The sequence below is a fragment of the Ornithodoros turicata genome, chromosome 7 (genome assembly GCF_037126465.1).
Source record: "Ornithodoros turicata isolate Travis chromosome 7, ASM3712646v1, whole genome shotgun sequence".
Taxonomy (NCBI): domain Eukaryota; kingdom Metazoa; phylum Arthropoda; class Arachnida; order Ixodida; family Argasidae; genus Ornithodoros; species Ornithodoros turicata.
This window is the reverse complement of record NC_088207.1, coordinates 21,494,533-21,518,657: the sequence shown is the minus strand read 5'-3', so window position 1 is coordinate 21,518,657 and position 24,125 is coordinate 21,494,533. Positions and strand designations below refer to the sequence as shown.

General features: G+C 44.1%; 1 protein-coding gene across 1 annotated transcript in view; it reads right to left on the bottom strand.

Annotated features, from left to right (window-relative positions):
* Nucleotides 1–2,192: 2,192 nt before the first annotated feature.
* LOC135400330 (leucine-rich repeats and immunoglobulin-like domains protein 3) overlaps nt 2,193–24,125 on the bottom strand; it is a 72,527-nt gene continuing 50,594 nt past the window's right edge. The window contains exons 5-20 of the mRNA XM_064632161.1: nt 23,326–23,460; nt 22,479–22,622; nt 21,357–21,500; nt 20,877–20,948; nt 20,724–20,795; nt 19,437–19,580; nt 19,118–19,345; nt 18,800–18,963; nt 17,758–17,894; nt 16,399–16,576; nt 14,444–14,725; nt 12,119–12,394; nt 10,479–10,730; nt 9,400–9,670; nt 6,401–6,639; nt 2,193–5,427 (exon numbers count right to left, since the gene is read on the bottom strand). Of these exons, the coding sequence (XP_064488231.1) occupies nt 5,219–5,427; nt 6,401–6,639; nt 9,400–9,670; nt 10,479–10,730; nt 12,119–12,394; nt 14,444–14,725; nt 16,399–16,576; nt 17,758–17,894; nt 18,800–18,963; nt 19,118–19,345; nt 19,437–19,580; nt 20,724–20,795; nt 20,877–20,948; nt 21,357–21,500; nt 22,479–22,622; nt 23,326–23,460 (2,947 nt within the window). The 3' untranslated portion in view covers nt 2,193–5,218. The remainder of the gene's footprint in view (nt 5,428–6,400; nt 6,640–9,399; nt 9,671–10,478; nt 10,731–12,118; nt 12,395–14,443; nt 14,726–16,398; nt 16,577–17,757; nt 17,895–18,799; nt 18,964–19,117; nt 19,346–19,436; nt 19,581–20,723; nt 20,796–20,876; nt 20,949–21,356; nt 21,501–22,478; nt 22,623–23,325; nt 23,461–24,125) is intronic.

Here is a 24,125-nt window from a genome sequence, read left to right as displayed (position 1 = left end):
ACACCTCTCAGCGTTTTGCCCATGCTAATCACTTTTTTTTTTCCTTTTTAACTCAAAAGTCTGCTGTTCCACATGAACAACAACTTACGCTATTTTAGTGCTAATGACTGGGGAATTTTGTTGCCACATGCAGTAGTCTTGCCCCCATTGCTCGTGTTAGTTTGGTGAGTATATAGTAATGATCAGCTTCGTAGTGAGGATCGAGATCCGTGCTCAGGCGTTCCAAAAGCCACGATTTATCATGATAAAAAAAATATGGCAGAATTAACGCGAATCCTTCGCGCTATTTCACCAACAGCGACACAGCTGTCCGGTCCACCTAAGACATTATGATTGCGTCTGCGGAGAGGAAAGAATCCGCATGTGTGCGCATAAGCTGCGGATGGGTGGATGAATAGTCGCTTTTCTGGATTGCAGCGCCATGGATAGCACTGGAGCTAGGGTAGTGCCATGGATTGTGGCTGTTTTCGCTGCGCACATTATGCGCGGATTTTTTTTATGACATGCGTTTCCATTTCGTTTTCATCGAATCTTTGCAATCATTGTTTTTACGAATGCAATCCTGAAATTTGCTGAGTTGAGGTCACTTCTTTTTGTCACCAGGAGAATTCTGTGTAAGGGAACAGCAATACCGAAGACAACATTCGCATACAATTTGCGGTAGTAATTCATTCGTAAGTGATGACAACAGCAAAGCGAAACGGAAATGTGAAGAGCAGAAAAGAGAGCTCCATACTATGGTGCTTCGTCTGGAGGAAGAGAGATCCCCCAGCATTGTCGTCTGCTTCGAAACCTGCATTCTCCCTTGTCGGATGATATCAGCAGTGTGTTGCTTTCAGTGCCCTCTCGCTTCACAGAGGCAAAGCGCTCGCGTTGTAATAAACTTGTTTAAATAAAATCTGTGCAGTTTTAGAACGAGATATTTCGTATCAATGTTCCTGACATCCCAAAGGTTACGGATATACCACAACCTTTGTGGTGATTTTGTTGCGGAGTCCCACTTCGAGCAATACAACAACAACTGCTCCTGTGTTGGTCTTGCAGCACTGGCAATTTCGTAAAGCAGGCTTCAACTGACATAGGAGAGGCATCAGGTGAAGCCCACTTTCAGGGTGGTGTAGTTCATATTTGGAGAACAGCCGAATATTCAGAAAACCGAATATTGCACCTTCGATTCGCAGATTCAATACTTCGAGTGACTGATATTCGATTCCAATTTGAGAACTCGAATATTCGTACACCCCTACATATCACCAGATTTTACCCTGTTTTTGTAACTTCTAATGTAAAACGTGATTTTTACCACCCCAATTTGAAAGAAATCAAATCCGGAAAACACAGGTGTCCAGGTATATTCGTTAGGTGTACTTTTGTCATTAGCACACTCGTGGGTAGCTCTGTGGAACTCAGGAAATTGTTTTTACTTCAAAGTCTTGGAAGTTAAACTCTTGCACGTCCTTAGAACCCTCCAGTGTGTAAACTCCAAACAGCAGTAATGCAAGAGCAAATCTGCATGTATAGTTTCTGCTCTTCCTCGCATGTTGTGTGTTATACTGTTGTGTTGCTGGAACATAATAACGCTGTATTAAATGTCACGAAAGTTCCCTACAGTATGCATACGGCACCTGACAACACGCATCCACACGTCGGAACACAAAACGTAGGAGCACAAACCACATTTGAAGCCTTGTGTGTTACGGGGACAAAATCAATTTTTAGCCCCCTCCTCATATGCGCCATCGTCGCTCGAGACAACAACTTCCCTTTCCCTCTTTCTTCCATGTTTTTCATAAACAGAATCATAAGCCGCGTTTAGATGAATACGACACAAGCGGTTGCAAACCCTGCTGCTTCTGTCAGTGTAGACTAACCTACATATCCAAAACGGAACGTGGCTGAGAACCCCTTAATATCACCATTTTGTCATTCCGACTAGGAGTAGCAGACGACGCAACTAGCCTGCAGCCGAACTCCCCTTCCCATAATCCTCTCTTCTTCAGTCGATGCGCGTCATCTGTTTACGTGCACAATCTGAATGCGCATCCACAGTCTCGCTCCACCACTGTTTAGTGGATTGAATATGATACGCTCTCCTAGTGAAGTGACCAGTTTATATGGGTGGGTTCGATAGGCTTGTATCGTATTCATGTAAACGCAGCTATATATAACAAGAATTTGAGCACAACAACAAATTAGCTATGTCATATTCCTTTTATTATGACCTCATTGCCACTAGAAGGACTGCAACAAATAAAAATGAAAAATTCCTGCATGTGAGTTTAGATATCATATTGCAGCTAACTGGCCAGGAAAACAGTTGTCCGAACATTTTGGCAACGTACACAGTGCTGACTCTGGGAAAGAAAAACTGGGAAAACTTAACACAAATAGTCTGCTAGTGCTTGCTGCACCCAAAACGTGAAGAAAAAGAAAGTGTCTGTTTTATGGCACGTAAATGTGAAAACAAGTATGGTGTTACAATTCCGATATCCTTGCAGTGGGCAAAAACTGGGCCTCCAGTGTTTTAAATACAGATATAGTTACACTCTTATCTACAATATTCAGTCAACAAACGGACAATGAAATGACACACCATTATGGCAACGGCGAAACCCTGAAGTGAAAAAAAGAACAAACTTCTTGGCACTTTGTCTGCGCAGTACTCATACTTCTTCCTCGGCAAGGAATGTTCCCCCTTCTGGTGGTGGTGTGAAGAAAAAAAAAAGTGCTATGCATAAAAAAATATTAACAAATTCTAGTCACAACATGGTATCCTGAGTTTGGCAATGCAAATGTACTAAGCAAAAAGAAGAAAAAAAAAAAGCGATGAACTAAGCGAGAGTAGCTGCTTCCGATAGTATATTATTCTTGGGAAGATTTGTGACACCTCAACATTTTAAATTTTTTTTTTTAAATGTGATGTACATTATCCCTTTCGCTTCTTTTGCATTATATCATAATGTCTAGTGATGTCTCGAGGTTAGCAGTCCAACCCGCTGGCTTGTGCGGTTTGACCGACTTTCAAGTTTCTGGTCAGATTCGCCAAGGTTTGCGGACTTGATACTCCAAATTCTGATTAAAGTTGCTGTATACTGATATGGCTTCTATAATTGCAAAGCGCAAGTTTAAAATCGCATGTCATGAATGTTCGGTACACAAAGAAAAAGTTTTAAAGATTTTGTCTTCGTTCTGGCGCACCAACGCTAAGTGGCGCGCAGAAAAGGTATTCTCCGCCTTTCCGACCTGGCTGACACAAGCTCAAATAAATACATTTTAATTTGCTAAACAGACTTACAGTATCATATTGCAGACCAGTACGTGGCAGAGTCTCGATTCATCAAACGTGTGCTTCCGAATTCCGGAAGTAGATGGACAATGATGCACAGCGCAGTCAAACCTCAGCAAACTTTTTCAGATTTCTCAAACAGAAGCTCAAATATTGCTAACCTTTGTAAATTTGAACTTCCCAAGGCTCACGACATCGCTGGTTATACCTTGTCCTAGCTTCTGATGCTGTGCTATTTCTAAAATATGTAGCTACCAAAACCCTGATCTGTTTGACAGACACTAGCAATTAAATTTAGGACGCGTCACATTTTAAAGCTTTCAAAAACCCGTAAAAAATTTTTTTTTTTTCTTTGTTTTTGAGGAGGTGGAGTCGAGAATAAATTATGAGCTGACAGCAACTTGGGACAGCATGAAGAAATCCTGTAATACAAGTTACAAGCACTGCTGAATATGTATCAAGTCCTGGGGACATCTGACCGTTTCCTCTATGTGAGATTTCGAGGACGTGCCTTCCTCTTGTTAACGTTACTCACTCGATATCTGTTGAGATTTAGACTGAACTCAACCTGTTTCATTGTAGACACGGCGCTGAGAAAAAAACGTAGCAACGTGCTTGAGACAAACCTGAAAGCGGAAGCGGCTATTTACAGACCTTAAATAAACTGACTGTCTTATGGATGGCAAATTAGATGATAAATGTAAGTTAATCTAGACACTGTACATACCTATGTACAAGACTATTTACAATGACCGGATGAATTCTTTCTAACAACCAATGAGAATCCAGCTGCCCACAGTAGTTGCCACAAAGGCACAATGCTTTTATCCTCAATCAGATGGCACTGAGGCTTACAAATCCATAACTGACAGCAACACCGTCAAAGTTTCAAAGTGATGATAGCGTGACAATGACGACAGATATGTTTACAACCACACGAACAACCATCTACGGTGACTCTTTAAATATATACATATATATATATATATATATAATATAGATGCATATCTATGTACATCTGTAAACTATTATTTTTGTACTAAACTATGTACACACACACACACATGCACACACATGGTTGCACAACACATTTTTCATGGCACAGAAATATTAGTCTGTCTGCACTTTTATCACTCGGGCTGCATAAATCATCTTTGGCTGCGCAAGAAGTGGCTGTCGCTCCGCCGCGGCATGGTGGACTGCAAGTTTCTGCTGATCGACGATGTTCCGCTTGTCATTAGTCTGAGCATGCTCCAAATTGAATTTTGTGTGCTTCTCCACGTATACAGAGGGTGTTTTTACTCGGTGCAAGTTTTTTTTTCCTTTCATTGTCTAATGCAGCAGTGCAGATATGGTTTTTGCCATATTCTTTTTCTGTCTGTCAATCACTGTTTTTTTTATGTGCACGTGTCAATCACTTTTTTTTACGTGCACGTTTTTATGCACGTGGGTTATATTGCCAGGAAGGACATTCTGTGTGAGAGAGCATGTAACAACAAGATGAGTGATTACCTAAAATTAATGAATCACTTTTTAATTGGAGGTTTTGTGGAGGGAACGTGTTGGACTACAGGATTTAAAGGGGGTCGTTGTTTAAAGCCGGGCGTTTTTAAAGAATTCTGGAACAAACATATTGAAGCATCCATTTCGCCATGAACTTCAGCAAAACTACTGGTCCGCTTGTTACGTACAATCTTGTGCAGAACGTCCTCTCTTGCACAAAAACAGCCTCTCACTGCCTTCATATACACAAAAAAAATGTCGAATAATAACAAACACCCTGTATATTTTGAGAAGCACGCAATGTGGATCTTACGGAAGATTTCTGTAACGCTGCAATCAGACTAACTGGTAAGCAAAGCGGCCCTTGCTTTTCAAGGAACACGCACAGATGCATCCGCCATGCCGTGAGGTTGAAGCCAGCTGAAGTCGTTAGGTGACCCTGACGTCAAGTTGCTGCTGCACGTCGTTCTCCTTCCTTTCCACTTGGGTGATGGCTGCCGGTGTGAGTGTTGTACTTGGACTGACCTCCACTGTGGTGTGAAGGCTGTGGCGACTAGAGGGTATGGCGTCTTCTAACTGCGGGGAGGCGTTCGGGTCCTCCCCACTCACGGTTACCAAGCTGCTTTCATTGGTCACGTCTGCGGAGACAACATGGGGGGACCGACTTAGTGAATCATTCACGAGCAATTTGCATGTCTGTAGGAGAAACAGACCTTAAAGGAGCAGTTGGGCAGTAAATGCTGTATGTTTCGTAAACCAAATAATTCGTTAGTGAAACAGGGTTTATCCTGTAATCACACGAGTATGGTACTATGTAGGGATGGGCCAACTGAATCCGCGAATCTTCGAATCCCAGGCAGGGATTCGAGATTCGAATCCGAGTGCCCGAAATGGTGAATGGAATCTTTCGAATCCACCAATCGCGTTTATTTGTTTGTTTTTAAAATCTGCGCCTCCAGAGACCGCCGAAAGTCTGATTGGCCGGCAGGTGCTTTCTTGTTTGTTTGTTTACGTTGCTCTGAACTGAAAGATTTCAGGCAGGAACTCTTGCATTATAAGTTTAGAAGTAACACGCTTTTGCTCTCGATTGTTCCTTAGTTTTAGGGAAAGAATTCAGATTCGAGGGTTTGTGTATTTCCTGTCATTAATGAACAACATGTAAAATAAATTATATTTAAGAAGAGCATATGGGTATGCTTACTCATGAAAGTGAACTATTATTTAATTTGTTCTTAATTAAACAAAGATAACAAATTTTGCTTCAAAACACTTTTTAGCAGAGATTTTTTTTTTTTTTTGCTTTTTAACTTTTCTCTTTTTTTTTTTTCAAACTCTCAACAGACTTCTTTCTTTTCTTTTTTTAAAGAACGTGTTTGAAAGATTAGAGATTCGTGGATGCGCAGAATCTTCCTTGGATTTGGACGCGGGGGGGGGGGGGGGGGGGGACCCCGGATTCGTCCCACCTCTAGTACTACGCAGACTCCATGAACAGACATACTACAGAGTACTGCGGGTAATATCCTGAATGATAATAATGCTTTCGTTCACTCTGCTGCATTTGCACATATAACCGAGTATCGCAGTGTAAACAACCTGGCACTCGCCACATACCCCTTGGCCTCAGGCGGCACTGGAGAGACGCAGAGCTCCAGGTGCGAACGCTTCTGGGAAAGGTAGAGAAGCCGGAATCTCGCTCGTCACTGCTGCTCGTGACAGCACTGCCGTCGCTGCTGACGCTGGCTCCGTGGGTGAGAAGGCGCCTCCGGCCGTGGCGATCGCGAGACGGCGATCGCACCAGAAAGCCTTCGGAGAGGGACCGTGGAGAGGCTGCTGCAGGTAGCGAAGACAGCCTAAAAATACGATGTTTGTTCACCCGTTATTTTCCCTAGTCTCAGAATGTGCCACGCGAAATATTTATAGTATTTGTTTTGTGCTTTTTATTCTCGAGAAAGAAGAGTCAGGATTCGAGTTTTGTTTCAGGAGGTGCAAAGTACGGCAAGATTGGGCAGAATTGGGTGGGGGAAAAAAAGCACGAGACAATTGATGTTCCGAGACGGGAACATAAAGAGAGGAAGAATACATACAAAGCCTCAAGTCGTTAAGAAATTAATGATGAAAGATGGAAGCACGCCTCATATTTAGACCCTAAAGTTTTCGGGTTTTATATTTTTCCAAATTTGGGGTGGTAGAAATCGGGTCAATAAATTGATGTCGAAAATTCATGCAAATTCGGGCAGAAAAATTACCATCAGACTGAGTTCGGGGAGAAATCGGGGAGAAATTACTGTAAAATAAATGTTCACTGTACCGTTTATTCAGAGTGCCAGAAGTAAGGGGCAGTCACATATTTTGTGAGAAACTAGTATGTCGATGCCTTGAGGTGCCTAGACTAGGTGTAGTTTTGCAGGTAGAAATCGGGTTTAACCCTAGATAGGTGAACCTCAATTCGGGGTGCAAATTTGGGGAAAAATCGGGTTTAACCCTAAAACATCAGGGTCTACTCATATTTCAGGTGAACGTGAGACGCCGGGCACCTCATGTGCAATAGTGATCCGTTCACATACCGTATTTGACCACATATAATTAGAGCCTGAAGTTTTCGGGAAATATTTTTTTCAAAATTCCGGGGGTTAAAATCGGGTAAATAAACATGCGCACTAAATTCGTGCGAATTTGGGTGACAAAACTTCCGTTACGCTAAAATCGGGGAGAAATCGGGCTCAGTTACTCAACTAACTGTAGCGGTTTGGTACAAATGGTGATGTAACTGAATTTTTCTGCCAAACAAGTAAATTAATGCATTCCTACAGACATCCCAGTGAGGGCAATTTGACAGGTAAAAATCGGGTTTCACCCTAAAGAGGCAACCTTCAATTTGGGGTGCAAATTCGGCGAAGAATCGTTTAAAACCCTAAAACTTCAGGCTCTACATATAATGTGACCCCACCCATAATGACATTTTCACTGTACCACGGCAGAACGGCTACTTTGAACCTGCAACTAATGTGACGCAGAATTTTTGCATTCCCCTACGATAATAGTTACAGCAGCACACGCGAGACAAGTGGGTAGAATGCGAGCGATTTACGCACGATTTATTGCGCGAAAACATCAGTTAACACTCGACGCTCACATGTTTTCTACATCACTGTCGCTGTCTGACGAATGACTCCTTGTCGCTAGGCTTCTCGTAAACAGACGAGTCATTGTTATACAGCACTACTTCAATGACGCAGCAACGACCAATGTTGGCCCGTGACGCTGCTTCCCACTGACAAAGAAGTGATGGAGTCGGCCTCCTCAGCACCCCCCCCCCCCCTGCGGATGGGCTCAGTTTCCAAGATAACATTTTCAGAACTTTTCGATTTTCCAAAGGCTTGTATCAGAACCAGTACACATCCACAAATACGTGAGAGACAGAGACACCACGCACTGCTCTAGACGAATCGCTGCGGAGCAGGGAAGCGCGGAGTGAAAATCCGGAACGCGAGAGGCCCGTAGAGGCTCGTAAGGTGACATTGGCGTGAAAGTGCCACGTATAATGCCAACCCATTTTTGACAACTCATTTAAGAGTTGCAAAACTTCGCATTATATTCGGACAAATGTGGTAGGTGATCGAGGACTCCTGGATGTTAAAGACCATAGGATAGAAAGGAAGGTTGATGAATACAACATTTCTCACACTCCTTGATTCTGCCACTGATTGCTATTGCAATGAGTGCTAACTCTTGTGGCTTAGAAACTCCAGTTACGACTCTGGATAAGCAGAATTTGCACTCCAGCTTCATGAGAATAACAACAAAGATCTAAAATCAATGGTTTTCAAAGACTGCAAAGAATTACAGCTGCGCGAATATTTCGAATATGAAACGAATATCTGATGCTATTCGAATGCTATTTGCAACCTATTTTCAGTAATAGAAAATTTTGGAATATTTTTCGAACAGTGCTGAAGCGAGGTCTCGTTATCGCCATTCTGTAAGTGGGCTTTGCCTTGTTACATTAAAGAGTTAGGTGAAGTCCACTTCATATTACTCCCATTGCTCTTTTGGTGTGAGGCTCAATTCTGCAAGTCGGCTTCACTTCATTACTCTCAATCGTTCGGTGAAGCCCGCTTTACACTGTTTACAGTATTCTGTCACTAAAGTCACAAATTTTGTGACGCTCATGGTCCTGAATAAACCTGAAAATCAGGAGATGCACACAAAGCAGGCTGCATGGAACATGTTGACTAACTCTCAATGCCGTTCATCCCACTAATGCAGCCTACCCATACACAACACAGAGGTACCCTTTGCACACGATATGTTATGCTGGTTGAAAAGGCTCACACGTTTAAAGCAGAACATCACCTAATGAGCACGACACCACAAAATATTTCACCATGAGGTATTCAAAATTATTCGAATTGGGCCTGTTCTCATTATTCGAATTCAATTCGCCATCTAAAGAAGTTACTCGGATTCCATTCGCACTGTAACTAAAATATTCGTAAACTATTCGTAACGGAAATTTCGCCATTTGCGTAGCTCTACAAAAAATTATCAGGGTTTCCCAACCTTCAAAAAACAGCATTTTTGCTACTTTCACACAACAAAGGCTGACTTACCCCGGACTCCCCGGTGGCATACGGTGCACCAGCACATCAGGAAGCCGCCCTATGGCCCGTGGTCCAAAGCTAGACGCCACACTGCTTGTCGCCCTTGGAGTCGGCGGGGTGTGCGCATTGCTGTCACCACTTTGGGAGCCGATTCCGTCGTCTCGAACAAACGCCGGAGCCAAAGTGCGAAAGTTTGAGGGACCCAGAATGTAAGTGCGGCTTCCGCTGTCCACCAGCTCTTCCGATTCCTGGTGGCTTCCATCACTGTGGCCAGAGCCCTCTGGTGTCGAGAAACGAGAATGCAACTCAGAAACGCTGTGTAAGCTAGTAAAAGGGTCCCACGAGCCGTAAAATACTTGGAGCCTGAAGTTTTCAGGAAACTCTTTTTTTTTTTTTTCTAAATTCGGGGGGTAAAAATCTGGTAAATAAACATGTGCTCTAAAGCAGCGTTTCCCAAACTTCTCGTTGTGTCGGACCCCCAAAACTACTGAGAATCCATTCGAGGACCCCCGTTAGGTACAATTCATGTTGACATAAATAAGGGATGTGAAGAAAGAAAAACAAACAAACAAGGCACCGCCATGCAGGAAATGAGAAGGTTAAGTATATTTCGATTTAGATTCGCGCGTCCCCGTCAGAGATGACGTGACCAACACTCGCCAAGACGGTCTTCGGGCTGCCTTCGATCGTCGCGGACCCCCACGAACACTCTCGGGGACCCCCGGGGGTCCGCGGACCACACTTTGGGAACCACTGCTCTAAAGTCATGCAAATTTGGCCGGAAAGACTTCCAGTATGCTAAATTCGGGCAGAAATCGGGGCTCAGTTACTCAAACTAACTGTACTGGTTAGGCACAAAGAGTGATGTAACTGCGTTTGCTGCCAAATAAGTTGGCGCGCATTCCTACAGATGTCTCGGTGAGGACAATTTGCCTCGTAAAAATCGGGTTTCACCCTAAAGAGGAAACCTTCGGTTCAGGGTGCAAATTCGTGGAAATAGTCATGCTTCTTATTTGCTACACTGTGCTGCCGGAACATTGTACCCACCGTTCTTGCAGCTCTATGCAATGAGGGATAGCGGTACGTACCAGAGGTAGTGTCCGTAGCCTGCAGCGCAGTGTGTTCCCCAACAGGAAGACGTGCGACTTCCTCAAGTGTGGGGTGCTCAGGGCCACCTCTCTGAAGGGCTGCGCTTCCCGGAGGCCCGTACTGCCGCCTGCTCTTGCGTGTCTTGTAAATGATGATAACCCACACTAAGGAGGTTCCAACGACGCATACCACCACGACTATCACCACAATGCCAGTTGTGGTGCCGTGTGCAGCAAGGCCACTGGATTTTTCTGGAAGGTAGAGAACAGGTAGTGGCCTTTGAGAGCTTTCTCTCATTTCTTTCTCTAAAGTCAGGGAAGGATCTCGTCGCTTGTCATTTCTAATGTAATTTCTGGCTGAGTATGCAACATAAATTGACGGCCATGTCAACACTACCTAGATAAAGAAAGCCTTATCATGCTAGGGCTGTGCGAATATTTGACATTCCGAATATGAATCTAGTATTTTCGGTATTCGTATTAGATTTGATTCAATGGTTTTATATTTGTGCCTTTCGAATAAATCGAATATCTTAGAATATTCGAGATCATTCTATCGTTCCGTGCTCGTGATGTCAGCGTCATGCAAAATCATCAAGCGTGTCCGCAAACGATTTCTCTATGGCTTCTCGCCAATGTACGTGACATATCCATATAGAACGCATTGGCCATGAATAAATCTTTTACAATACTTAACTAGCAGAACTACACAACAGTGGCGCAGGTGGGGTGCATGTGTGCGTGCAATGGCTATCGATTGTTGGTTTCGTTTCGCCGTTCTTATGAGCGGGTTCGTGTTGTGCTCACATTAGTCCCCTCTCCTCATCTGATTGAGATATTGGAATGCCGCACCTACGGATGTTGTCCCTACTGCTGGAATCGTGGCAGTGTCAATTGTCTTGTGGCAGTGACAACCTTTTCGACATCCTTTCATAGTTGATGCCTCCACATATTTCTATGATTATCAAAATGTGGTTGTATGTGCTGTATGTGCACATTGCAGTAAACAGGGCCACTTGAAGTCATTAGTCGATACGATATTCAATGTCAAATATTTGTATTTGATTCATATTCAACATTTTACCATTCGCACAGCCCTACTAATCGCTTAAACAATGTGACGTAGTGATCAAGAGCACCCCAATCCCAACCGTGCTGTCATCTACTCAGACGAGCCACCGTCAGTTGCATGGGCAGCGTAGTAGCATGGGCAGCATGGTAGTCACAGAAACCTGTGTTTGGAATCGTCTGCAGTGATAGGCTGATGAAAAAAAAAAAATGACGATCCTACATGTCCACGTAGTGAAGAATACAGAGGAAAGCTTCCTTTACAGATACTCTTACAAAAAAGAACATCACCGTATAGCACCCTGAAGGCCAACCATTGCGCGGAATGACACCTTTATCACGGTTGATTTGTGAAACACACGGGGCTTATGCCTTTTTGTGACAAATAACGTAACTGCATAAGTGTCACAAAAAGGCCTCGCCTCCCGTTCTCAACAGTGATAAAGGTACAATTCTGTGCAATGGCGTCGGCGAGGCACCCGCAAGAGACAGGCAACAACAGTCCTGGCTACATGCTACTGAGCAGATAAATATAATAACAAGAACTACGAAGAATAGGTCCCCAAACTTACCAGGCACCACCTTGAGCAGGGAGATTCCCCTCTCAACCCCCAATTTGTTGGACATTTCACAGGTGTACTCTCCACTGTCGGAAGGCTCGCTCTCGATGATCACCAGCAGCTGGGACTCTGCCGCAAAGAAGTGCCTCTCTGTCGCGATGAGGGGCGTGCCGTCTTTGAGCCACGAGAGCGAGGGTTTGGGGCTGCCCGAAGAGAAGCACTCCAGCACTGCACTTTGCCCAGCTTTCACCTGTTTGCTCTGCATGGGGCGCACAAAGGCCGGCCGTTCTGTAAGGAGCATCAAATGGAAATGGTGGCTGCTTTAGAAAAGAAGGAACATTCATATTCGATCAATCAATCATTTTATTTCATTCATTCATATAATACATATAATTAGCATTGAACTGAAGGAACCAGAGGGAAAATCCGGGTGTATCCCGTTTGAAACCATTATAAATAATCTTTCAAAAATAAACGCGTAAGTACCCACTGTTAAAAATATATCTCCCAGAATATACGCTTAAGAAACAACGCACAAAAATAATCGCCGAAATATCCCACTTTTAAATAAAAACGCTAAAGAATCCACGATTAGGAATATATCGTTAAAAATAAATTGTTTCAGAATCCCCCCAAATCCACCCTACAGTATCTAGGGTCATGTGGTATGGCCCAAATCAAGGTGAACTGTAAGCAAGGGGCTTAAACTAACCTCACAGGACCAAACTAGCCTAAACTATCCTAAACTAACCGAAACCAAACTAAACTAACCTAACATAACATGATCTAACCCGGCGCAAATTGCAATCAGTCCGCCTCCGTGCTAGATGGTGAGGGGATTTTGAAACAGTTTATTTTTAATGGTGGATTATTAAACGGTGATCTCTAAGCGGGGATAGTAAGCGGTTTATTTTAGGAGATATATTTTTAACCGTGTATTTTTTAAGCAGATTATTCTTGAATGTTTTATTCTTAAACGTTTATTCTTAATGGTGGATTTCGGGAACCCCCCCGAAAATCCCTGTTATCATTGGTATCATATAAATCATTGGTTGTGTATAAACTGTGTTTTAGGGCTAAACCTAATCAAACCCACTTTTACACCGAGATTTGCACAGCCACTTCAGGTTAAAAAAAAATCCCCCAAACACATGAAAATTTGGCAATGTGCCAATTCAGTTACCAATACAGGAACTGCAAACAATGCTAAGTACTGTACACTAGAGCCCTGCGCGGATGAGGTTTTTGGCATCCGCATCCGACCCGCATCCGCGCACACGTTATCCGCATCCGATCCACATCCGCACCATACACAACAGTTTACATCCGCATCCGATCCGCTGAGCAAAACGCACCATCCGCATCCGATCCGCAAAAATCCGCACATTTCGAAAGACGCGTAAAGACCGTCGGAAGCATGTTGGTATAATTTCGGATGCCTCCATGCTGTCACGGAAGGACTCAGTCATGACGACAAGCAAAGGTAAACCTTTCAACAAACGCGATATGGAGAGACTTCTGGAACGCGTGGAACGCTACCTCGTCGGCGCTCGCGCGGTTCGAGACGCCTGAATGCCTCCTCTCCCGTCTTGGCACCGTGCATGGTCAAAGGTGAACCAGAGCATGCGCTCGCTGTCGGCTGTCGGCGCGCAATACAAATAAATTGCGGGTGGAAAAATGACAGCACGCGGTATATCCGCATCCGATTCGCTACCGATCCGCTGCCTTCGTATCCGCGTCCGATCCGCATCCAACCTGGAGCCATCCGCATCCGATCCGCACACCGCAGAAAGTGCTAAATTTTCATCCGAATCCGCAAGTATATTGCGGATATCCGCGGATATCCGCAATATACTTGCGGATGGTGCAGGGCTCTACTGTACACAACAGGAACGGCAGTTCCAAATCTTGTGTTCATTTAAAATGCGAGAAGAGAGTGCTCCTTTCTTACTTTCAAGTTTCAACCCAGACCATCCAATATTTAAAAAATATAAAAACCACAAAAACACGAAGCCCTATTTATAAGCAGAGCCTTACAATTTGGGTTGAACCCGGTAAGACCCTTCTTCACCATCTACTTTTTATCTCGTGTGCCTCTGCCATCATCTCAAGGCAAAAGTCGCAGTAAGTCGCGGTAAGTACCATGCACAGCTATGCTCCATCACGTGACGCTGTTGCCATGCACCTTTAACAATTTCACCAGCAGCAGTAGGCATTGAAATCTAGCTTAATCTTGTAATGCTCCGGGCAACTTCGGGCAAAGAAGTATCCTACGTTGAAGACGAAGGTACGACCAGCAAAGAAAGAGATAAGAAAAGATCACTGTGCCATGCCTACCGAGCACGGTGAGCGTTGCCGACGCCTTGATGGTGCCCGCCGGATTTGTGGCAGTGCAGGTGTAGACGCCAGAATCCTGGGGCTTGAGAGCCACTACGTAGAAGACGTCATCTGTAGGCATGACGTGCATACGTCGTTCACGGGCGGCCGGAAACTGGTCTCCGCCGTCTTTTTGCCAGGCTACCACCGGGGCAGGCTGTCCCTGCGCACCGCACTCCAGACGAGCCGTCTTGCCCGCTGGCATCATCACGTCGGCGGGCTGCTTCACAAACGTTGGATAAACTGCAGATAAAATAGCTCAACTGTCAGATGCAAAACTGAGAGCACCATGAGATTAACTACGGCATATTTTAGTCGGAGGCATACTACACGAGTTGATGAATGGGTTCGCAGAGCACCAAGAGCGGACACAACCATGCTTAAGGCCCTTCTCTTTCTGCTGCGGCAAATCCTGAATTCCGCAGCAGGGAGCTATGAATTCTGCATTTTTCCGCGGTAAAAGGCAAATTGCCCTAGTTCTGACAGAAAATACTCTCTGTTAGCTCTTAGTGTGGAGAAACACGGTTACAACTCCAAAAACTTTTGTGACTTAGCATAACAAGGTACATTGTACTTTCTTCTGAGAGGGAGAGACGTTTGTCATTGACTATCAAACGGTACTTGCTAAGTGACCTCTCTGCATGCACAGAGTTTACTGTCACACAGAGGTACTTGACAGCTATGGACACCAAAGCAGGGGTCAGCATTTGCATTCCACTCCAGAATCCCAGAGAGGGTTGAGGGTTAGAGAGAGGAGTTAGAGGGTTGTTCCAGCACACAGATGGGGCCATATCACGGCCTGGTGGCCTTATCCGGTTGGCACACTTACGCTGTAACACAAGCCGATCCGGTGCGAGCAAAGTCCGTTCATCCCGCGCATAAACTGAGTTAAGCACGCGGTTTCTGCAAAATTCTGCGCAAAACCTCATATTCCGCGGCAGACCCACAATTCCGCGAATTTTTGCAGAATCGCGGAATCGCAGAAAAAGAAGGGCCTTAACCATGCTTTAAAGCCTTAAAAGCCTCATGTTAAGAAAACAAACCTGGTTCCATAGAAATACCCCCCCCCACCCCCCCAATACAATTAAATGATACACGGACGACTGACAACAAATATCGTATTTACATGATTCTAAGATACCCGTAATTCTGACGCTCGCCCAATTTCACACACAAGTATGAACTGATGTTACTTTCTGCCTCTTTTCCTTTTTTTTTCTTCTGCCCGTTGATGGGGTGTAACAAAGTGCTGGTCAGGATTAGTATGAACAGATGCATATCTTGCCTCTGACATTACGCTACGACAGTACGTCTCCGCACATGAGAGAAAGAAAAGGTTGGAGAAAGCGCGTGACGAAGCGTCTGTCCACTCAGAAGGCAGCAATAAGGGGGCATTCGCAGACGCGCCACAACACTAGCGTGAAAATGATGAAGCAACGTGGACTTCACGTGCAGTAGTTGTGGTACCTTATCTGAGAGCGATCCAATGACAACCGTCCTACGTGAATGAGGGGAAAGGAAAAGGCTGACCTGCTTCCATAGCATATAGGTAGAGCCTGAAGTTTTAGGGTTTTACCCGATTCTTCCCCGAATTTGCACCCCGAATTGAAGGTTGCCTCTTTAGGGTGAAACTCGATTTTTACCCGGCAAATTGCCCTCACTGGGATGTCTGTAGGAATGCACTAACTTACTTGTTTGGCAGAAAAATGCAGTTACATCACCGTTTTTACCAAACCACTACAGTTAGTTTGAATAACTGAGCCCGATTTCTCCCCGAATTTAGCGTACTGGAAGTTTTTTCACCCGAATTTGCATGAATTTAGTGCGCATGTTTATTTACCCGATATTTACCCCCCGAATGTAGGAAAAAATATTTCCCGAAAACTTCAAGCTCTACATATAGGAGATTGCCTTACCATAGACTCTAATGTATGACTGGTTGGAATAGACAGATCCAAACTGGTTGCGGATGACACACTGGTAGTGACCCTCGTCCTTGTTCTGGATGTCACGCAGGTGTAAGTGGCTGGTGAACACCGTCCGATCACCCGGCTCGGCACTTTGAAACAACTCAGTCTCGCCGTCGGTGAAAAGCTGCACGACAGAAAAGGAACACACATTAACCATCTAGTTCGAGTATAGCAGAACCTTATTTGGAGAGGCCCCTTCCCAGGCAGCACAATGTACTGAAACTAGAGTGCAATAGGGGGTGGACGGTATGTGCCTTGTCAATGTTCTTCAGTTTCACGGGTCTGTTCAGGGCCTCCCACCTGCCCGTCAACCCCTATTGCACTCGACATTCAGTACACTGCGCTGCCTGGAATGTCCTGCGACTTTCAGGATTATATGATGGTAACAAATTAGTGATTGCAATCTGAAACAAGGTCTTATCGATAAGCCTTGTGTTCCAGGGTTGAACATGGTAAAACCCGTTTTGTACTCCCCGATCTGCACCATCTACGCTTACGGTAAAACGTGAAAAACCCCCGAAAACTAACTTCACAAAGCGTGAGGTAGCCCACCAATACAGGCACTAGAGAACTTCTGTACTATGCATTCAGCACAGTCACCCATGTTCATCTGAAATGTGAAAGGTGTTTTCACCCATAAATCTGCTTTTCCACCTGATATCACCTAATTCTATCCTGATTCCACTTAAAAATAAGGTAGTTGTAGTAGTTGTTGTTGCTCCTATCCTGTTTTAGAGCTCCTGAAACAAAAAAAACGAATTTTTGGCCCTCGATTTTCGAAAAGTGTGGAACCCAGTGAAACCCCTTTTTTCCTCCCAGTTCACATCATTACCACGTGGAGTAAAACTGAAAAAATTCCCGAAAATGAGCTTGTTAAAGTACTAAAGTCAGTCAGTCACCAAACAGGCACTGGAGAACACTAGGCACTGCGCAATCAGAACAGCCACTAGGTATCTTATCACTTGTCCAAAATGCGAGACACACACTTTATTTGTTTGCTTTTCCACCCAGAGGCTACAGTCATGCCTTCCTTATCCGGAATTCAGGTATCCGGGAGAACTACTCATCTGGACTTCATTACCGGGAACGAACCAGCTACCATTGGCTTTTGTCTCGGTTATCAGGATTTCGTTATCCGTACAGGAAGTACAGGGGCCAATCTTCCAGAACCTACGTCATTCTGACGTACAACTTGGCATTATGTACACAATTCTGAGGTATGAACGTTTCAATGAATGAATGAGTTTGTTGTGCCCAAGAACAGACGCATGATTCGTGGCTCGCAGCCTGCTAAAGGTCGGTTACCTTCTGTTCCTTCCGCCACTGAAACTCCAAAGTGGAGCCACTTGTACTGCTGGCCTTGCAAATCAGGGTGAGGTTTTGACCCTTTAGTGCAATCTTGGATTCGGGGCTTTCCAAGATCTCTGGCTTCTGGAAACCATCTGGAATGCAAAAGAAAACAGTCATGAATCCAGGGCAAATGGCACAGTGACCTCTGACAGAACTATGCTATGACAGTGTCTCTGCACATTAGAGGAAGGGAGGCTACATGATTAGCCAAGTAAAGAAGAGGCAACTTGTTAAGTACATGGTCATTATTTGTTTCCACATCGCAGTGAACATTCACGCCGACCGGAGATGCAACTCATAATTCCAGAGCGCCATCAACAAAATAACGAATGTTCCTGCTTACGTCTGAATCTCATGTAGCGAATATTGCAGAAAATAACAAATGTAACGCTCTGAGTAAACTGCACGATTATATTTCTTTACAATATGATCAAAGATGTCTCGCTGATGTTGAAGTGAAGCTTCAACAAGATGTGATGCGTCATGGTTTGAAACTGTACGTGATTGACGTATTATCAAAATATGTGTACGAGCAACAAAAAAACAATCTTCGTAATTCTTTTGAACACTTTAGTATCAGACAACGTGCTGGTTTAATATGTTGCAATACTATATAGTATATAATACTTTCGTGAATACGAAAGCACGGCTTTTGAACTTGCGCTATCTTAGCTATGTGGTAGCCCACGAATGGCATAACTCACGACACTGCTAACTGACGACACAGAATGGTACCGGGAACATTGCCATTAAACCAAATATGCCATAGTGACCTTTCCTAGGCATCTTCAGGACATTCGAATAGCCGCAGAATTCCTCGTAGCGCTCACAGACGAATTTGGCTAATTGGGTTAGGGAGGATGTGCTTGCTCTCAACACTGCATCTAACTGCATAATGTGCAGCACAACAGCCATTTCAACAAAAACATGTATTCAGTATTTCACTACATGCAGCTCTGGAAGGAGATTGACTACAACCAGGTGAAACCCTACTCACCGCAGGTGAAGTTATTCAGATGCAGGTTGAGCACAGCTCTGTGCCTCAGGTTTTCTGGATGCCCGCAGTAAAGGCTCACTTTTGCCTGGAACCCCATACTCGCAATCCAGGCAGGCAACCAGCGCAGGTTGCAGTCGCACAGGAGGTTATTTGTGTCCAGGCGCCTGCCAAATTGAATTGTCTTAACTCAATAATAATGTCGCAAAGGCAGCGCCTTCACCCTTACGCGCTTTACGGAATCTTACGCCTAACACAACTGACAATGAGTATGGTTATTGGTCATCATCCACATCAAGCACAAATGGCAGATCAACTCACAAGTCACGCAGGGACGTCTGCAGTGGGAGGAAAGTGTTCTGATGTATGGTGGTGATCGGGTTGTGGGACAGGTCCAGAACTTCCAGTCGTCCCAGGCCAGAGAAGGCTTTACCCGTCAGAGACTTTATGAGGTTGTCACCCAGGCCGAGGTGGACCAGGCGGTTTAAGCCAAGAAACGGGCCCCGCGTGTCCTCCATTGTCCACGAGATCTCGTTGTGGTTCAAGTGCCTGTGGCGTTGGAATAGCCATTAATGAAGTTTTCCCGCAGGAAAATGCGGGTCGCTCGCGGAAGTGAAGCAGAAGTGACGCGTGAACTTACAGCTCCTGCAGCCTGTGTAGAGATTTGAAGGCACCTTCTTCGATGTAAGACACTATATTGTGGTCCAGAAAGAGGCGGACCAGAGATGCAGCCCTGGCAAATGTGCTCTTTGTGATTGCCTGCAGCCGGTTGAGAGTCAGGTCTCTGAAAAACGGAACAGCAAAGCAAATTGCAGTGGCTGTACACCGTAGAGCAAAGTAGGCCATACAACGGCAACGACGACTTTATTTTGACGATGATTCAGGACACCTTATTCTTAGAGCCTGAAGTTTCAGTGTTTAACCCGATTCTTCCCCGAATTTGCGCCCCAAATCGAAGGTTGCCTCTCTGGGGTGAAACCCGATTTTTACCCGGCAAATTGCCATCACTGAGACGTCTGTAGGAATGTACACTAACTTGTTTGGCAGCAAACGCAGTTGTATCACCGTTTGTACCGAACCAGTACAATTTGAGTAACTGAGCCCGATTTCTCCCCGAATGTAGTGTACTGGAAGTTTCTCCACCCGAATTTGCATGAATTTAGAGCAGGTGTTTATTTACCCAATTTTTACTCCCCGAATTTAGAAAAAAATATTTCCCGAAAACTATAGGCTCTACTTATTCTCACAAGCAATACTCGATCTACCACCGTTGTTTGCGGTGTATTAGTAAAAAAAAATATGACGATGTGTCTCACACAGGGAGGAGTCCCACATAAAGAATAGGCCTACAGAATTCCCTTCTTTCTAGAGGAAACTGGGCTCATCGAAGGATAGGGTCTAGTCATTGGCGTCACCCCCCTAAAGGGCACTAGCTTGAAAAAGGCGAGACAGTCGCCATGATGTAGATCCAGCAAAGTTTGCTTTCGGTTCTCACACACTGCTAAGTGATGTTTAGAATACTATCAATGTTGAGAACATTGGGATATGGTACAGATAATGTATTCACACAATACAAGAACTTAGACACACCAAATGAACAGTGAACGTGATGAAAGTGGAGGTCGGGACGGTCAGGACCTCTGAACCTACAAAAAATGGCGACAAATTTGCCAGCGACTCTGTCACTCCCCTGCAAGTGGCACCACGAGAGCAATGCCCTCGCTCGCTGTTGAAAAGAACTCCAATCGCCAGTTATTTGAGATTACACGTCACGGCAAAGTGTATCATTCATGTGCATGTTCCCTCCACATGAATCCCTCCACGTTACTCCTATGTTACTGAATAGCGTTAAGGTCACCTTGATGGTGTACGAGTGATTGCTGCGGCGTACAAAGTGCACAGAGGTAGCAATTTCATGAGCACTTACAATGTAGCCAAATTCTGGCAGTACTCCCAGCCATCCATGCCCACTTCAGTAATGTTGTTGCTTGTAAGGTTGCTGGAATAGGCAATGGCACATTTTAGCACTAACGAGGGGAAGAAACCGTGCTGGTAGAGAGCTCAATGAAAGTTTTCTCACAGTGATTCGAGTGCTGTCAGCCCATACAGCATTCCTTTTGTCACCATGGTGAGGTTGTTAGAATCAAGGTTCCTGCGGAAGGTAGAATGAGGAAGACACATGAGTATGTATACCATAGTGGCCATGAGTCGGCACTTTTCTAAAAATTTATTCAACACCACATCAAGGTGAGCTCTACTCGCAGCCCATCACATCATGTCAACGTAGTAACCCATCGTTCGACATCAACATTACAACACTTCAACTACAAAACCAAAAGCTTATCATTCAACATCAACTTCAACATTACATCATATCACTCCCCATCACTCAACATTATCAATTACGCGATGGTGAAATGATGTTCATGGGTGAGCGAATTTTCCCATCTATTATAGTGGCTAAAGTCATGGAACCTCAAAGCTGTCTGTGCTCAATGTTCTCAAAGAAGATCTTGAAGACTGTGCACTGTTATGCACCTAAACAAGCAGGCAAACTTACAGTGAGCGGACATTTCCGAGGTAGAAGAACGCACCGTCAGAAATCACGCCGATGTTGTTATGACGAAGGCTCAATGATTTCAGAGATGCAAGGCCCTTGAAGATGAGGCCCTCAATTTCTTCAATACGGTTCTTGTTCAGTTCCCTATACACCAGGCAAACGAACATATATTTTTATTTGGCTTACATACCGACAAATCCATAGGAACCATTAAAGAAACGGAAGTGACGGTGTAAATACCCTCTTGCAAGAACCACTCACAGTTATTACTGTAAGCCCCTGATATATAAAAGGTCAGTCACATTTTCGCGTGTGACGCTACACCTACTTGAGAAACAGGCTCCCGTTACCACACAGTAAATAATTTGTGCCAGAGAAACGTACAAAAAAATCGTGGTTGCCATGCACAGCGTTAAAAAAATAAATACGACAACACAAACTTTCGTCTTCGTACATTTTCCATGCGCTATACCGATGGATTGAGACGAAAGTTGGCATGGTCATATTTATTTTGTTACACAGTGCTTGCTAACCACAATTTTTTCGCAAGTTTCTCTGGCATAAATGCTTTACTTTGAGGTAGCGGAAGTCGTGCGTCAACGAGATATCGGGCATGGAAGCATCACGTCATGCGCGAAAATGTGACTGATCTTTCAGAGCTCCCACCCTGTAAAGTACTACGTCACGAGCAGATAAGAAGTTCCTTTAAGCTTTTTCTGTAGTCGCAAAGATTAATGGCTGTCGTATTGTCTTTAACCACTCTAACACCCCTTTTTAGGCCTCTTGAAGTTATTCTAAGTAAATAATATGCTCAACAGCTTTCTAACACACTGCATGGAACTCGTCATAGTTTTGCTAGGTTATGTACACGTGTTACATCTAACAAAAGGCTGCATGAAGCAATGCTCAAGGTTATTTTTGAGGAAGTTTTCATGGTATAGAATTGCGGAATTATTTTTCCGCCCAGAGGAAACTTCAGAATGGTAATCAATCTCTTCCTGTCACCGGCACGCCGAACTGCTCTCCCCTCCTATTGAAATCGCGCTTCACGACCGAAAAATGAAAGTAAACTGAGAACAATAGTGCAATCACAGTAAGTCTGACGGTAGCGCACACACTTACAAATTGACTAACGAATGCAGTTGAAGGAATAAGTCCTTTGGAAGATGGGCAAGTTTGTTGCGGTTCAAGCTGAGGGACTTCAGCCTTGTTAGGTTGTCGAGGGAACCCTTCTCGATCCGTGATATTCTGTTGGAGTTTAGTGACCTGGGAAGGCATAAGTTGCATACACATCATTTGCTGTGCACATCACACAAGATGGCTCTGGATGAAAACGATGTGCATGTGCAATGTGTAAACACCAGTGTTGTACATAACACTGTTACAACATGGTTCTCACTGAATTCTGAAACAAAAATTGAAGTTCTTTTTGTTTCTTTTCAAGGAAACTCTAAAAGTTCTGCCATCATTTTGTCTGGGATATAACTTATATCCCAGACAAAATGATGGCAGAACTTTTAGAGCAGAACTGTGTCTTATATCATATAAAACACAGTTTATGACCAGGACTTCGATATCTTGCAAAAAAATATTGACAAGCTGCAGGTATCCTTGAGAAAATACGCCAGGACTTCACAATAGTGATCAGTGGAGAGACTGCGGAGAAGCTCTCTCAAATGGAGTGCTCAAGTACGAAAAATTTCAATGCTGCACATGTTATGCAACTTCTTCTCCATCAAAATCTCCAGCAAAAGTATCGGGCGAATTAACATGTTTTTTCTGTCTTTTTTTTGTTATGGGTATTGGAAAGAAAAAAAATTATTTTATGATACTTTGAAAAATTTATTGGCAAAAAAGAAGTATCAATATCAGTATTTCGCTACTATTTTTCCGAAGTAATGAGTATAAGTATCACAACACCATATTCCGGCAACGGGAACAACACTGGCAAACACTGATCCAAACTCACAGGTTGACTAGTCTTGAGCTGTTTGTGAAGATACCCCCAGGAATGGCACTGATTCTGTTGAAGCTTAGGTCTAAACTACGTAGAGACGGGTACTCGGAGATGTAGGGTAGCAGGACCCTGATGCGGTTGCGGGCTCTGGAACGATAAATTGCAGGGGGAAAACACTTCAGCATAATTTTTGGAGACAGTTGTCTAATTAAGGAACACTTGCTGACCACACCAATTCTTGAGATTACAAATGTCCAATCAATGGGCAAATTTGCTTACTACTGGCCAATTGGGCAGTTAAATGGTGTGAGGCACAGCCCTCATATACAGCTAGATTAGTTGTTTGGATTTGGAAAACACTGCAGCGAGGAACTTCAATCTGATATTTGGTGAGGCGAGCGCAGCAGGTATTCCTCGAATAATTAACGTTATTACGATGAAAAATGTGCAGCATGCATGTGCGTATCTACATTACACATACCTGCTGTAGGCAACACTTAAGGATGTACAACTTCGTAGCATGCAAACACAATTTGGAGAATGTTGCTTTTTTCGTACAAAACTGCACGCACAATTTCTACCCATAAATAACCGTGTAAAACTAGTAGATAAACTAGAGCCGGTAATTTCGAAGCCCTTATATATCGTAATCTTGTACATTATAGTATAAAATAGTGAGAAGATATGAACTTGGTAAAAAGAGAGGGTGATCCCCAAGGTTGATGCCAAGTTCCCGTTAATGCCAATGCTACAGCTAAAGGCAGTTATAGTCCGAACACTTCAGCAACTCGGTTAAAGTCAAAAGCCTCCAT